This window comes from Centruroides vittatus, unplaced genomic scaffold (genome assembly GCF_030686945.1).
Source record: "Centruroides vittatus isolate TY-2023 unplaced genomic scaffold, ASM3068694v2 contig_459, whole genome shotgun sequence".
In the NCBI taxonomy this organism is placed as follows: Eukaryota; Metazoa; Arthropoda; class Arachnida; order Scorpiones; family Buthidae; genus Centruroides; species Centruroides vittatus.
In genome coordinates this window covers 2,138,118-2,152,533 of record NW_027122255.1, presented here as the reverse complement: position 1 = coordinate 2,152,533, position 14,416 = coordinate 2,138,118, and the positions used below count along the sequence as shown (strand labels likewise).

Below are 14,416 nucleotides of genomic sequence, written 5' to 3'. Positions count from 1 at the left end.
AATGTTACATGGTAGTTCTAACTCCAATATTTTGGATTTGTTAAAATTTAATAAGATGTTAAAAAAAGTAGATGGTTTGAGTTAAAAAGAATTTTCTGTTTTCTTCTTTCCCCCTTTGATATTGTATTTAATTATATGTCAAATAAATTATTATTATTAAAAAAAAATAACTTGTATTTTTAAATTTTTTATTTATGAAAACAAATTTAACCCTTTCCATGCTGGCGATCTACAGCAAATAATTGAGTGGAATTCGTCATGCGGCGCATTTTTTGCAGTTTTTGGATAATTTTTAAATTGCGATATTTCGCTTTAAAATCGCGCTATGTTTAATCTGTTTTTTGCATTTGATTAAGAACATATTACAGTTTACGATTGTTTAATTTTTAGTTTAATAGAAATTTAAACTAATATTAAAATTTGAAGCTTCCGAACAAAAGAAAAAAATAATTAATTTACAGAAAATTGCTAAACTTGTACATTTGTTAGTTAGATTCATCTGTCTTCTTTTAAATAAAAGAAACCACAGCTCTGTAGCTAGAGCGGGGGAGAAGTTATTGCCATTATTTACACTATGTCTCTAATTACTTGGCAGGGAGAGGGTCTATTTTACTGAAATATTTATGGCCCAGGGGTGGTCACAAAACACTTTTTGGCTTAAACAAAGTCAATCGACCTACAGAATAGCGAATCAAAGCTAAGATCGCTGGAAAATCGAATATAACGCAAAATAATTGAATTTTTTGATTAATTACGCCGAAAGGCATATGCTGCATCACGAATTAACGGCAAGTCACATGACATACACGTAAAGGCGTATAACCGCATGGAAAGGGTTAAATAAATAATAATATAAAATTAACAAAATGTAGGTATCAGAATAAACATTTGTTTTGTGATATGAATACTTTACAAAACAGATTTATATATAAATCCATTGTGATAATTTTTTATTTATTTATTAAAATATAAAAAGAATAAAAAATATTTACCACGGAAAGGGAGAGTAATGGCATTGGGTACATGTCGTTTCAAACTCCACCATTTCCCTCTCAGCCACTGTGGTGATCGAACACTGTTATAAAATTTTATTATATTAGTATATCAAAGAAACTTAAAAAAAAAAAAACTCTCTAAAATAAAATCTCTCTCATTCAGAGAATTTCTACTATTTCAAAAAATCTAAAATCTACTTTTCCATAAATCTAAAATAGTTCTAATATTTCCAAATAAAATTTTTTACATGCACATTCTTAAAGAAAAGAGTTTCATTATTTATTTCTAATAAAAAGATATTTACTGATTACATATAGCAAACAAGTAGAAATATATGACTGTCAAAGGTACAAATTATAACAATTACTTTCAAAAAAATAAAGTATGTTTTCTGTTTTCAACCATTTGGCAGAATAAATTGATTAGAAAGAATCTTATTTCTTTTAGAATATTTCAACTGAAAAAGTTCATTAGAAAAGCTACACTCAATATCACTATTTTGATCTATAAATAAAAAATTAAATTTATAATTTGTATATATAGCAGGCTGATTAGAATAGTCCTAAAAACATATTGAATGGATATATATATTTCCTCACAATTCTGATCATATCATAACTAGCTACAAGATAATAGTTTTTTCCAATCTGTTCTTGAAAATTCATTAATGTGCTGTTTTACTTCTCATAGGTTCAGTACATAAACTGAAATTACAAGAAGAAACAGTTTGAACTACAGTGGTATCTCATACTTCAAACGACTCTAACTTCAAATGCTTCAGAGTTCAAATGTTAAATTCAACTAAAAATTCACTTTCATAGTTTTAAGTCACTCATGAAATTAAATTAAAGATTAAATTTTGGAAGCTGAATTTGATTTGATAAATTTTTTATCCAAGCATAAAAAATTTATGCAATAATAGAATTAATATAAAAATTAATTTTTCACTTTCAGAAAGAGAAGAATTTATTTTTATATATTACTGGATACATTTTTAAAATAAACAATTAGATAAACATTAATTAAATATTAATTTTATATATTTTTTAAAGTACTAGATAATCATAATTAAAGTTGTCGTATTCAGAGGACTCTCCAGCTCCAACCAATAAGCCAACTGATACCAAAATTTGTGTACGCAGAATTCAAAGAACTCAGGAAAGGATTCTGCAAAAAAATTTTAGTTCCAAAATTGTTCACTACAGGTTAAATGGTGCTGAAAAACAAAACAACAGGAACACAATGAAAAAGCCTTTATTCATTCATATGGGATCATATCAGTATGTGCTGTACAAATTGCTTAGCAATGCAGTAATGTTGTTTAATGTATTCCAAATTATTTAGGTGTAAAATTTGAAGATAATGCACAGTATGTTCAATGGCTGACTGCAACTGTTTCCCTACAATGCTTCACACTGTAATGCAGTACTGTCCTTTGTCTGTCAATGCTGCAACATTACCATGATAAAACATATTCTTTAAATGGCTCCACAACCAGAAATCACATGTATTCAGATCCAGAGAATGTATGGCCAAATAGTCAGAAACTGACAACTAATCACCTGGTTGTCAGTGAAACATTGGTGCAAAATGGTTGGAGTTACAGATTCCTCTGAATAGGACAACTTTAATTATGACCAAACTGTATATAATAACTATATATAATTTATAAATATTTTAATTTAAAAAATTTATATTTAAAATCTTAAATTAAAAGAATGCAATTTTAATAAATATAATTTATACCTTGCCCATCCTTTAGCTAATTCAGCCCAATCAATCATATTCTCATCATTTACATTTAATCCATATACTCTGAAAACATTGTTTGACATTTAAAATATTTATATTAGCTTATAATTTCATATTGTATGTTTAAAACTAATAATTTTAAATAATATAACATGTTCTATAAATTTTAAACTAGATAAATAAAAAATGATTACATTATCATCATCATCAGATTATTATGAGTACAGTATTTTCAGGAGATTAAGCCATGGCTTATCAAAGAAAAATGAACATTTATTTATTGTGACAGCATCACAATGCTGGGCTGCAAAAATTTATTCATATTTTTAATTTAAAATATATGTTCTCCATCTCAAATTAGTGACTTGCCCCTGTACATCATACTTTTCTTATTCAAATAAGAACTAAAAATTCTTATTCAAATAAGCATGATCATACAAATAATTTTGAGTCAGTTTAGTCACAACATGAAGATAGAAACAGTTTTTCATTAAAAATCGACAATATGACATTAAAAAACATTTTACTTTAAACTGAAATAACATAGCTTCTGGTTTGCATTGGAAGTTTGTATATAGTTAATCGGGCCTCCTGCCTTTAAGGTTTCCCTATCTGAGCTTGTCTTTCATCTACCTAACTTTGTTCTCAAGATTAAGGAAAGACAGACCAATAGACAAATGGACAACAGTGGAAATTTATAAGTCTATAATCTTTAAAATCTTTTCAAATTGCAATCCAATTGCAAATTTCAAAGTTATAAGATAAATGTGGCCTAACAAACAATAAAACATTTAAGTGCTGTTGATTGCCTTAAAGTCAATCATGCCACCTGGGCTGCATTTGAGTTTGGGTTCAATTTCATGTATTAGTCTGCAAACTCCTTTGTAAAACTGTGGCCCATGTGTGAGAAATACAGTTTTTAGCTTTTAAGACAATCATGTAAATTACTCCCCCCATGACTACTGGTCGTGAAAGAGGGAGAGAAAGACATCAAATATATGTCAGTTACATCATCTGGACCTAATGAATTTAATTAGCAACTGTTCTAGAGTTTTCCAATGTTCCTTCAATTCTCAGGTCACAAAGTTTGTACACGTCAAAATTAGATACAACTCAAATTTCAGGGAAGTCAGGTGGGCTAAAGCCCTATTCACCTTGACATCTAACCCAATTCTTATTGGTCACTTCTTTTCTCGTCTGAATAATGTCTGGTCTTTAATAGATGCCACTCTACAAAGCAATTTCACAAAAAAAAAAAAAAAAAAAATTGGCAATTTAACTACATGGCAGAGTTCAAGAGAAAAGTTATTTTTCATGCAGAGACTATAGGTTTTTGACCAGCCACATGGAAATTTAATGCAAATGAAAAAAATGTTTGCTGGTGAGTTAAAATAAAAGCTGAATATAAAAGATACCTTTATAAAAGAAAACTCTTCATGTCTATCCAGCAAAATTGCCAGCTTTAGAATAGCTAACTGGATAACAGATTTTGCTAACTGGATAAAAGCTTGATTTGAGGATGGATTGCCAGTTTCCACTGTTTTGATCAGGATGCAAGCATCACACATGGCAAAAGACATGAATATTGCAGATTTCATGGGAGGACCATCCTGGTATTCAAGTTTTGTGAGACATCACAAATTTTCCATTTGTTCAAGGACCACCATTGGACAACAGTTGCCAGGATGGCAGAAAGAAAAAGTGAAAAGCTTTCATGCATTTCTCCAAATAACAAATGAAAAAGTAGAGTAAAGGAAAATCAAATTTTTAATATGAACAAAGTGCTTTGACATTTAACATGCCACAAAACTGAACTGTAATGATGAAAGCAGAGATTCTGTCTACATGAAAACAAGTTTTACTGTCCAGAGTTGCTGTTGCTGCTCTTCACATCTTCAAGGTATATAGGACTGCACCCATGAATGTTTTATTGGTAAAGTCAAATTTGATCCTGACAGATTTAGAAATTAAGAAAATCATTTGGAAAAAGAACCTCATCAACTTGCCCTGGTGAGATTATAGCAACTCAGATGTTGCCAAAATTATTAAGGAAGGTAAGATTCCCCTTAGTCTAGCTCTGCTTGCCAACACAAGGAAATTTGATATAGATAAAAGAATCTTTCCCATTTAAGACTACTACCCCTGTATGCAGCTTGCCCTTGATATTTACTTTGAAGATCCAAAGAATCACCCCATGTTTAGAAATTACACTGACAGTCTTTTATCATTGTCTGCTCTAGTCTGTCTAAGTTGATCTTGCCTGTATTCATTTGTAATAAGTTAGTAATAAGTTAGTTATAAGTTAATAATAGATGGTGTTAAGTTAGTTTTAAGCTGGTTATGAGATAGATTTAAGTTAACTGTTTGCTCATTGTTTCTTTCTTCATCCAATTAGTTAGCTTATTTTGTCTCTTAGAGCTTGCTAGCTATGACTCATAATGTATTAGTTTTAAATCTTCATTAATAGCCACTTGGCATTCACTTTTCTCTGTCTAGCATTTATGTAGCTGCACTACATATTGGTGTATTCTACAACTCAAGTTTTCTTTTAGACACTTCAAGGGCAGATTTGCAGCCTAGAAACTGCATACCAACATTAAACATAAAGGAGCAGTAACTGACATACACTGCTCAGAGAGATCCTTCCTTTCTTTTCACCCTCCTTCTTCCCTTCCCCTCATCTCGCCTTTCTTCCCCAAATAAACACTTTGTATATGGCCGTAATCTTTCATAATGTAATGTAATGGGAGGAAAACTGAGGCCAATGATAATACTGAAAAGAAAAACTCCACCATTACATCCATAGCCATTTTTTTCCTTATGAAGGAAAAAATGGCTATGGGTGTAATGGTTGCTTTGAATAAGAAAGGCTGGATGTTGAAAGGCATAATGCTTCAGTAGCTGAATAAACTGTACCAAAAGTACAGCATGCATACATTTTTTACCCTAAAGTCAGTACTGATCATGGATTCCATGAAGACCTGTGATGAAATGAAAACTTCCCTACTTATAATTCTGGGTTGACTAACAAAAAAATCCAGCCACTTCATTTGACAATAAACCATGCTGTGTGTACATTACATTATATTTGTTTTCCATATAATGATACTAAATAAAACCTTTTTCAGTAGTACAAAGCTCACTATTATTATTCATCTATTGGAAGTTTAGGATTACTTTAAACATTTTCACTGTGGCCTAACTTCCATGCAATTATCAAACAAAATGTTTTATAAGTATTTGGTTTTTCTGTGCAGCCTATAATCCCGAAAATATGATACAGGTAACCCCCATATAACACGGGAATTATGTTCCAAAAAATTGCTGTGTTATGCAAATCCATGTTATACAAAACAAAGAACTAGTACAAAAAGGGAAGTTAGGTTCCAAAAATTAAAAAACATGCTATTATATTTTCATAAATAAGATAAATATCTTTATTAAAATTTTCTTAAGAAGTGATACATATTAATATAAATTAAATAATGTTTTCTTCATCATCACTAAGCACTATTAACTGAAAATTTTTAATCTACATAGCCAAAAATGAGACACAATTAAAGTCTTAAAGTATACTTGTAAAGGTGTGGATTGTCCCAATGGTCAGAGGCGTGGTTCAATGCCTAAAAACCAGTGACTGAATAAAGCAAGTATGGAATAAGGGAAAAACATCTGGCAACATCAAAAGCAGAAGTGTCGAGATCTGGCAATACAGAAACAAGTTTCGAGAAAGACCATGTGTATGGACAGAAGGTGGAAAAAGAAAATTTACATACTGTGCTTAAGTACTAATAGTTCACAAAAATTATGCAGGAAAATCTGATAGTACGTACATGCTCGAATGAAAAATGTCAAAATGAGGTATCTTTCGCACTTAAAAGCTTTATCACATTTATTGAACTGTTGTACAGGGATTTCCCTATTTTCAAATTAGATAAAGTTCACTTTTAATAGTTTTTATTACATTTCATGTTGTACGAGAGTTTTACCCAATTCTCAAAATGTGTTAGAGTGAATCCGTGCTATAGAAGTGCCGTGTTATACGGGGGTTACCTGTACGTAATGTAAAAGAAATTGGAATAGAATGTTGACAGTTACTTAGATCAAGCAAATTATAAAATATTGTTTTTTCTACTTATTAATAAAATACAAATCCTAATATAATCTATATTTTTTTAATATTAAAAAGATATTTTATTCTAAATTATTTCAAAAATCTGTCATATTAATAAATTTATTTTAAAATTTAAATAGTAGATTGTTTCAAAAGGAAAAATACCTTTTAGATAATTTAAGAATTAAGGATTATTATTACTACAGATGAATTCTTCAAAAATATAAATTTAGCCCAACTTAAATCAATATTTACATCAAAGAGGATACAGATTAAAGATATAAGACATTTTATAATTACATTAATATTTTCTCACTCATTAACTCCTGATAGTGTGTTCTATTCAGTGGTTAAAAGACCTAATTATTGAAAAACATATATAGTAAAAAACATTCATAATTCATTCATTTATAGTCAGTTTTAAAAGAAATTATCTGACATCTTTAAGAAATGTTATGAATTTAAATAACATTAATAAATTGGGAGTCCTATACTTAATTTAGAACCTTATATAAAATAAACAATGATAAAAGTATATCTAAATATAAGCCAAACACAGCCAGAATTTTTGGATAATAATTCTGTAGATTTTATAAATTATAAATATAAAATATATGAAATCACAAGATCTTTAAAGATCTATTAGTGTTTGGTTTATACTCAATTTATGACTTTTTTGAAAAATATTTCAAATTTTTCAGTTTTACAAATTTCATATTCAGTACATGAAAATGTTCTATCAATAATAAAAACAACTTTAATAAGAATCTTAAAAATACAAGTTTTGAAGTCATTTTGTTGTTGGCCAAATGGCTGAGGCAATTATGGCATCAGCCTACCACTCTGGGAAACCCAAACTTGAATATAAGTAAAAAAAAAAAAAAAAAAGCAAGGAGTGAGCTTATTCCTAGTCCCTCACCAGCCAGTTGTGGGCCAAACCAACATGGCTCTTCTAGTGTGCCTGTAGGACAAAAAAAATTGAGGAAGACATTTTGTTATAAATATTACATATGTAACATTCACTTTTGTGAAACATAATTTCATGAAAAATATATTTCAATCAGATCTGTCAAAAAGATGTTTCTTTGAAAACTGAAATGGCTTACAATGAGTGATATTTACATACCTACAAATTAAAGAAATGTAATCTTCTCGAGTCCATTCTGTTCCACCAGCTTCCTTCCAATTTAAATAGTTAAGCCATTTTGTTCGACATTGTTTCTCAGATCTAGTACCTACTCGCTCAGCAACGGCAGCCCAAGAGAGACCAGATGTAATTCTTTCACCTGGTATCGCACTGGCTAATTCATACACAGCTTCTGCTAATCTCCTCTCCTCAGCAGGAAGCCATTTACCTAAAATTGTATTATAATTAATAAAAAATAGAAAATAAACTATAACTCAATTATACATAATGTGAGATCCCAAGTGCAATTAATTAGTTAAATTAATTAAATTAAAAATTAATATGCAGTTAATTTAGGAAGTGGAAAAAAAACCACTTTCTTTTCACACCAGCTGGCCTTTCCATTGACCTCCAACCGATAGATAAAGACAATCAAATAACTACAAATCGACAATTTTTAACAATGTTTTGAATAAGTGTCGAGAACAATTCTAAACATATGGTTATTAATGAGAAAAATGTCAAATTGATTAAATTATGAGGAAAGAAGAGTCACAACATCTCGATGGTGACGTCTAAGAACTTCAAATTTGTTGCCTTATATGGTAAAAAGAGTTAGAACACCTGGCAAGAAAGTATCAACAATATGGCTGGTTCTGGCCGATGCAATGACATATCCTAACCTTAAACCACCTAAATCAAAATCACCTGATTTGACTCCCACGCTTGGAAACAATAAAAAGGACTAACTCGAGTGTTGACATGGACATATTTTGACAACATTCCACCCTCCAATACCTACATCACCAATATTAACTCCCATGTTTCTGCTGCGAAGATCCATGATCGTTTTCCCAACCTTTGTATAAGCCGGACCTGTTGACAGTGAACTGTTTAGGAGGTATTCAGTAAATTTTATGTAAACTCTCTCTCTCTCGGTTTATTAGCATATAAGTACTTAGCTGTATATTGTAATCCACTTTGTTTTTATATTAAATGTGTTGTTTTGTTAACCTGTGTACCTGTCTTTATTCGGAGAACCAAACACCCTGTCAACTTACCCGCAACCTCCCCACTCGACAAATAGCCCTCCTAGCAAATTAGCCATCTAGTGACTCTTGAGAGGCCTTTACCAGGCTGACACCGATCAACAAGTTCAGAGCAATAGCCTCAAACCTTGGCTTCTCACAATAATAAATAAAGCAATGAAATTATTTATAGGCCATTTTAAATTAAATTCAATTAAACTGTTATGAAAATTGATATTAATGTCAGTCGGTAGCATTGTCTTGTACAGAATTTATTTATTAATTTAAAAGTTGTAATCAATAATTTAATAATGTCTGTTAGCTGGGTAAGTAAATTACCAGTTATGTTATTATTATTATTTATTTATTTAAGACATTGTGGCCATAAGCCTTTTTTTTCCAAAACAAAATACAACTACACCATAAAAACATACAAGAAAAAAATAATAATAATAATAAAACAATCAACATACAAAATTGAACAGAATTGCAGCTGTTGATAGCATCTTTAAATTGCTTATGGATTTTCAAATGTTTGTATTCTTCTTTTAGAGCATTCCAATTGTATATCATTTGGTAGATTGGCATGGTTCAGCTGAAACAGTGTTTGGATATTGGCAGTAGCAGGTTATTTTTCCATCTGTAGTTGTATTTAGAAGGTTGGTAGCTGGTTACTAATAAAAGATTCTTTCTTGCAGTTTAATTAATTTAAAACTATCTAGAAGAACTTGTTTTTTATATAATACACATACTTTGTCAATGTTATCCTAGTTTTAATATAAAGTGATGATAGAATTATAAGGTAGTTTATGTAATGCTCTGATGTGATTGTTCTGTGTGACTTGAAGCTGGTTCAAAAGAAATTCTGAAGCTGTACCCCATATAGAAATGCTGTATCTTAATTTAGGTTCCATACATATACGATATAATACAGTCTTAAAGTTTAGGTATCTCATTATTTTTTTAAAGTATTCCAGTAAACTTAGATAGGCCCAATGCAATAGTATTTATATAATTGTGCCACCAGAGATTGTCATCTATTTAGATACTTAGATATTTTATGCTATTCACCTTTGATTAACTTGTTATTAATTCTTGTATTTGGTCTAAATTTACTAGTTTATTTCTATTTACCAGGCAGATGTATTTTGTTTTGTTCTCATTTATACTTAAGTTATGATTTTCCACATAGATACTTAGTTTAACTAATATTAAGTTTAAGTTCTCTTCAATTGCTTGGGGATTCTGGTCTGCATAGGTTATTACGATGTCATCTGCATACAATATGATGTTATGATGTTTCCAGGGATAATCTTTAACATGTCATTTATATAAATGTTAAAAAGTAAAGGGCTTAATATAGATCCTTGTAGAACTCCTTTGTTAGTTTGGAAGGATTTAGATATTGAGTTATTTACTTTGACATAGTAGTTTTGATTAAATAGATAAGAAGTTAACCATTCCAATGGCACTCCTCTTAATCCAACTTTATATAATTTTTGTTTTTCATGCCTACTGTCAAAAGCTTTTGATAAGTCAATGAACACTGTTGCCACTATATCTAAATTATCAAATCCATCAATAATATGTTGTTTGAGATGTGTTAGTGCATCAACTGTAGGAAAACCTTGTTTAAAGCCATACTGGTTACCATTTACAACATTATGTTTATTTATAAAATTAGAAAATCTTTTATAAAAAGCCTTTTCAATTGTTTTAGTTATAATTGGAATGATGGTGATCGGGTGATAGTGAAGTTTGTATTAAGCAAACTTTACCAAAAAAAAGAAAATTAATGGTCATACCATCCAAAAGCAAAAGCCAAATTTTCTCCTAGTTATTTCACTGTGTTTTAATTTGTTTGGATATGTTTAAAAATTAATAAACAAAATACAATTTTATGTTGCTCCAAATATACACTTTATTGAGATAAAATGGCTTGAAGAAAGATCCAATGCTTGTTATTTGACATTGAGTAGAATTACTGGAATGATGATTAAAATAACTGGATATAACAGCCTAATCCTAGATGCCAAATCAAATCCAAGAGTAGAATATGCAAAAACTTTAAAACTTTAAAAAATTTATTTGCTTGGATTTCAATAAAAACAGTTTGTTTTTAATTTTAAAATTACAAAGTAATTACAATATTTAATATTGTAATTCAACTGTTTCATTATTTCTGTTATTAAAGAAAATAAAAAGCAAGAACTATTTCATAAAATTAGATTTTAATCAAAAATTTCCTAGTCCTATTAACTTTCAATTTTCAATGCATATGTTAACTGTCTTATCTATTGTTCGGCATTGTCACAGAGTACAAGTGCCAACTATAAGAGAAAGTGTTATTTTTGTGAGTTGAAGTGAACATTATTAGTATAATATATATTGCATTGCTAACAATAATGATAGCATTAATGTTGTAACTGTTGTGTCTAATGTTAAAGTAAAAAAAACACTCTCCTGGTATTAGAGTGTGGCTATCACATTGCCACTTAGGCTTTGAAAAAAGCTGAAAACTGTGTGCTAACACCAGATTTAACATCTAAATAAGAAACTGACACAATTTAGGTGTTAAATCTATGAAGAAAATCTGAAAAACTCCATATGGCCAGCCTGTTGGTGGGATGCAAACCTGAGACCAACTACCAGTGTAAGCTTTATAAAAATTTATTCTGAAGTCATTGTCATAAATAAATTTTGCATTTTCAGATGTCAAAAGGTTCATTAATTTTGTCTGTGCTAATAAATGAAAATAATCATTCACAGCACTGACTTCAATTTTATTTCTATTAATCAACATATTCCATCAAGTTTATAATTGTGCTATCCTATGATGACGATGACAAAGATATGTGCTTAAATTAAAACACTCTTTTATGCTGAAATATTTTTATGTTAACTTATGGGTTTAGTGTTGCATGACAAATTATATAGTAGGCATATTTAATTACACGTATTATTTAATTTGAATTTTTCAAACTATATGATAATAATTATTAATTGATTCATAAATTATGGTTTACTTTGTGTGCAATAATTTTTGGGAAAATTGTGTGTATTTTTTTAGAAAATTTCAGCCTGAAAATATTCTGCACCCCTTTTTGTAAGTTGCATTGCACCACATTACTTCTTGTTGCCTACAGACAGCTACACTTGGTCAACCATACTGTGAGCAAAAAATCAACAAGGCAGCCAAGGAAACAAACTTCCTGACTTTTCATGACTTTTTTCGAACACAAATGAAAAACCCCGACTTTCCAGATGTGTAGGAACCCTGGTTTCATCATATTATATTTATTAGGCTCCTATATTATTGGATATTTAATCATAAAACAATTGTAACTACATTTTCAAAACAATGCATTCAAATTATTAGGATATATTATGTTTAAATGTAATTACAACCCCAGTATTGTTTTCTTGAATTTTTTTAAAATTTAAAAAAAATCTATTATTTAGTTGTAAATATTTTTGCTTGCTTTATCACATGTATCATAAACAATCTGGTTAAGTCAATTTCATAATTTCTCTTCAAAATTAACTAAAACTAACAACCAAATTTAATTTGTTGCTGTTTTCTAAAAACTGTATAATGAAAAACCATATTTCTTTCTTTAAATACAAAAATATAAATTATAAATTTTCCCATTTTATCTATATACTCATTTAATTCAAATTTTCTATGCAATGATATTGCTTAATACAGTAAGACCGTGCTTAACGCTACCTCACTTAACGCTGATATAATGTGATCTGCTCCAAGCCTAACAAAAGCTCAAAATTTACACTGATTTAAATTATTGTGACATTTCATTAATTGGTATATAACACGATTATTTACAAACACAAACCAATCAGAAAAAGGTGGCAAAAAGGTGTACTTTCTTTAAATCTATGTTTGTTTGGTGCAATTTTTGAAAAGATATATCATCATGGATGCCATGAGCAATATTGACTTTGTTTGACAAGAATTAACTGATAAATGCATGAATGGAGTGTGGAAGAAGTTATGGCTGAAGGTATTCAAGAATTCTCAACAAGAATAGCCTATCTCTGTATGATTAGGTTGGCCAAACCCAACCTAATCGATACAGCAATACAAAGAGGTGTAGACAAGCAGAATACTGAGGAGTTACTGCAGGTTTCTGGTGAAAGCCTTACCAACGACCTTCAAGAATTGGCAGAACAAGGAATTTATGTAGAACTGGAAAACAGAGATTCTGAAAATGAAGAACCCAAAAAAATTTCTGTACAGATTTCCTTAGTAAAAGTTTGGTAACGATAACCGAAATCATTGATTAAATTGTAGTGAATGATCCAGATTTTGAAAGGAGTGGAAAAGCAAGACGAGGCGTTTTGGATGCGATTTTCTGCTACTGACATTTGCTTACGGAAAAAAAAAGCGACAAATGAAACTTCACGACTTTATTGCAAAAAAACAAGAATTTCAGAAAAGTAAGGACCTTCATCACAAAAAATGAACTTTACATTTTTGTGTGCATGTGTTTATGTGTTATTTAACAAATATTATTATACAAATTAATATAAAAATAACTTAAAATGAAAGTAAAATTTGTTTATTTTTGGTCATATGTTCCTCTTTCTCTATTTACTCTATGTTAAAATGACCTCGTTTAGTGCTTTGTTGTCTAGGAAAGCATCCCCCGCGTTAAGCAGGGTCTTACTGTATAATAAAAAATTATATTCAATTATGTTTCCAAATTATATCAATAATGCTTATAATTAAATAATACTAAACAAGATAATTTCAATATTTTACAAAGTTATAAATTTTAAAACAGACTTGCCTTGATTACAATTTTCTTTCATCAATCGGCAACGATCTTTAATAGAAGAAGCACTTCTTCCCATAACTGCTCCAATAGCTTGCCAATCATTTCCATAAACTGATCTTAATCTAATTATGCATAAAATTTACAAATCTGATGCTTTTAGTATACTGTTTTCATTACAAAACTTATAAAGTTTCATAGAACATACTTTTTTAATCTTTCTAAATCTTCTGGAGTATATTTTCCAACGTGGTTCTTTTTGTCGTACATCCTTATCACACGACGATAAACAGAAAATAATGGTCTATTTAAATCCTTAGCTACTGATCGATAAAAGTCTTTCCTCTCATCCTTTGTCATTTCAAAAATTATTGTAGCAGGATCAGTAATATTATGTTTCTAAAAAATATTGGTAAATAATATTATTATTTTAAAAATTATATTGTAATATTAAAATTTATAACTATAAATAAAAGTTTTAACCACAAACTTTTAATTCTTCAATTTAACATTTCAATATTAATTCTGAAACTAATCAATAAATGATGTAGACTGCCTACATATTTGTCTGATTTCTTCATCATTATAATTTTCAAAATATTTT

At 29.4% G+C, this 14,416-nt stretch overlaps 1 protein-coding gene across 3 annotated transcripts in view; it reads right to left on the bottom strand.

The window, feature by feature from the left end:
- Positions 1-14,416, bottom strand: part of LOC136977455 (cyclin-D-binding Myb-like transcription factor 1) — a 68,185-nt gene that overhangs the window by 13,539 nt on the left and 40,230 nt on the right. For all 3 annotated transcript variants that reach the window (XM_067272946.1, XM_067272947.1, XM_067272948.1), the window contains exons 7-11: positions 14,021-14,211; positions 13,828-13,937; positions 7,989-8,217; positions 2,743-2,811; positions 993-1,075 (exon numbers count right to left, since the gene is read on the bottom strand). In XM_067272946.1, the coding sequence (XP_067129047.1) occupies positions 993-1,075; positions 2,743-2,811; positions 7,989-8,217; positions 13,828-13,937; positions 14,021-14,211 (682 nt within the window). The remainder of the gene's footprint in view (positions 1-992; positions 1,076-2,742; positions 2,812-7,988; positions 8,218-13,827; positions 13,938-14,020; positions 14,212-14,416) is intronic.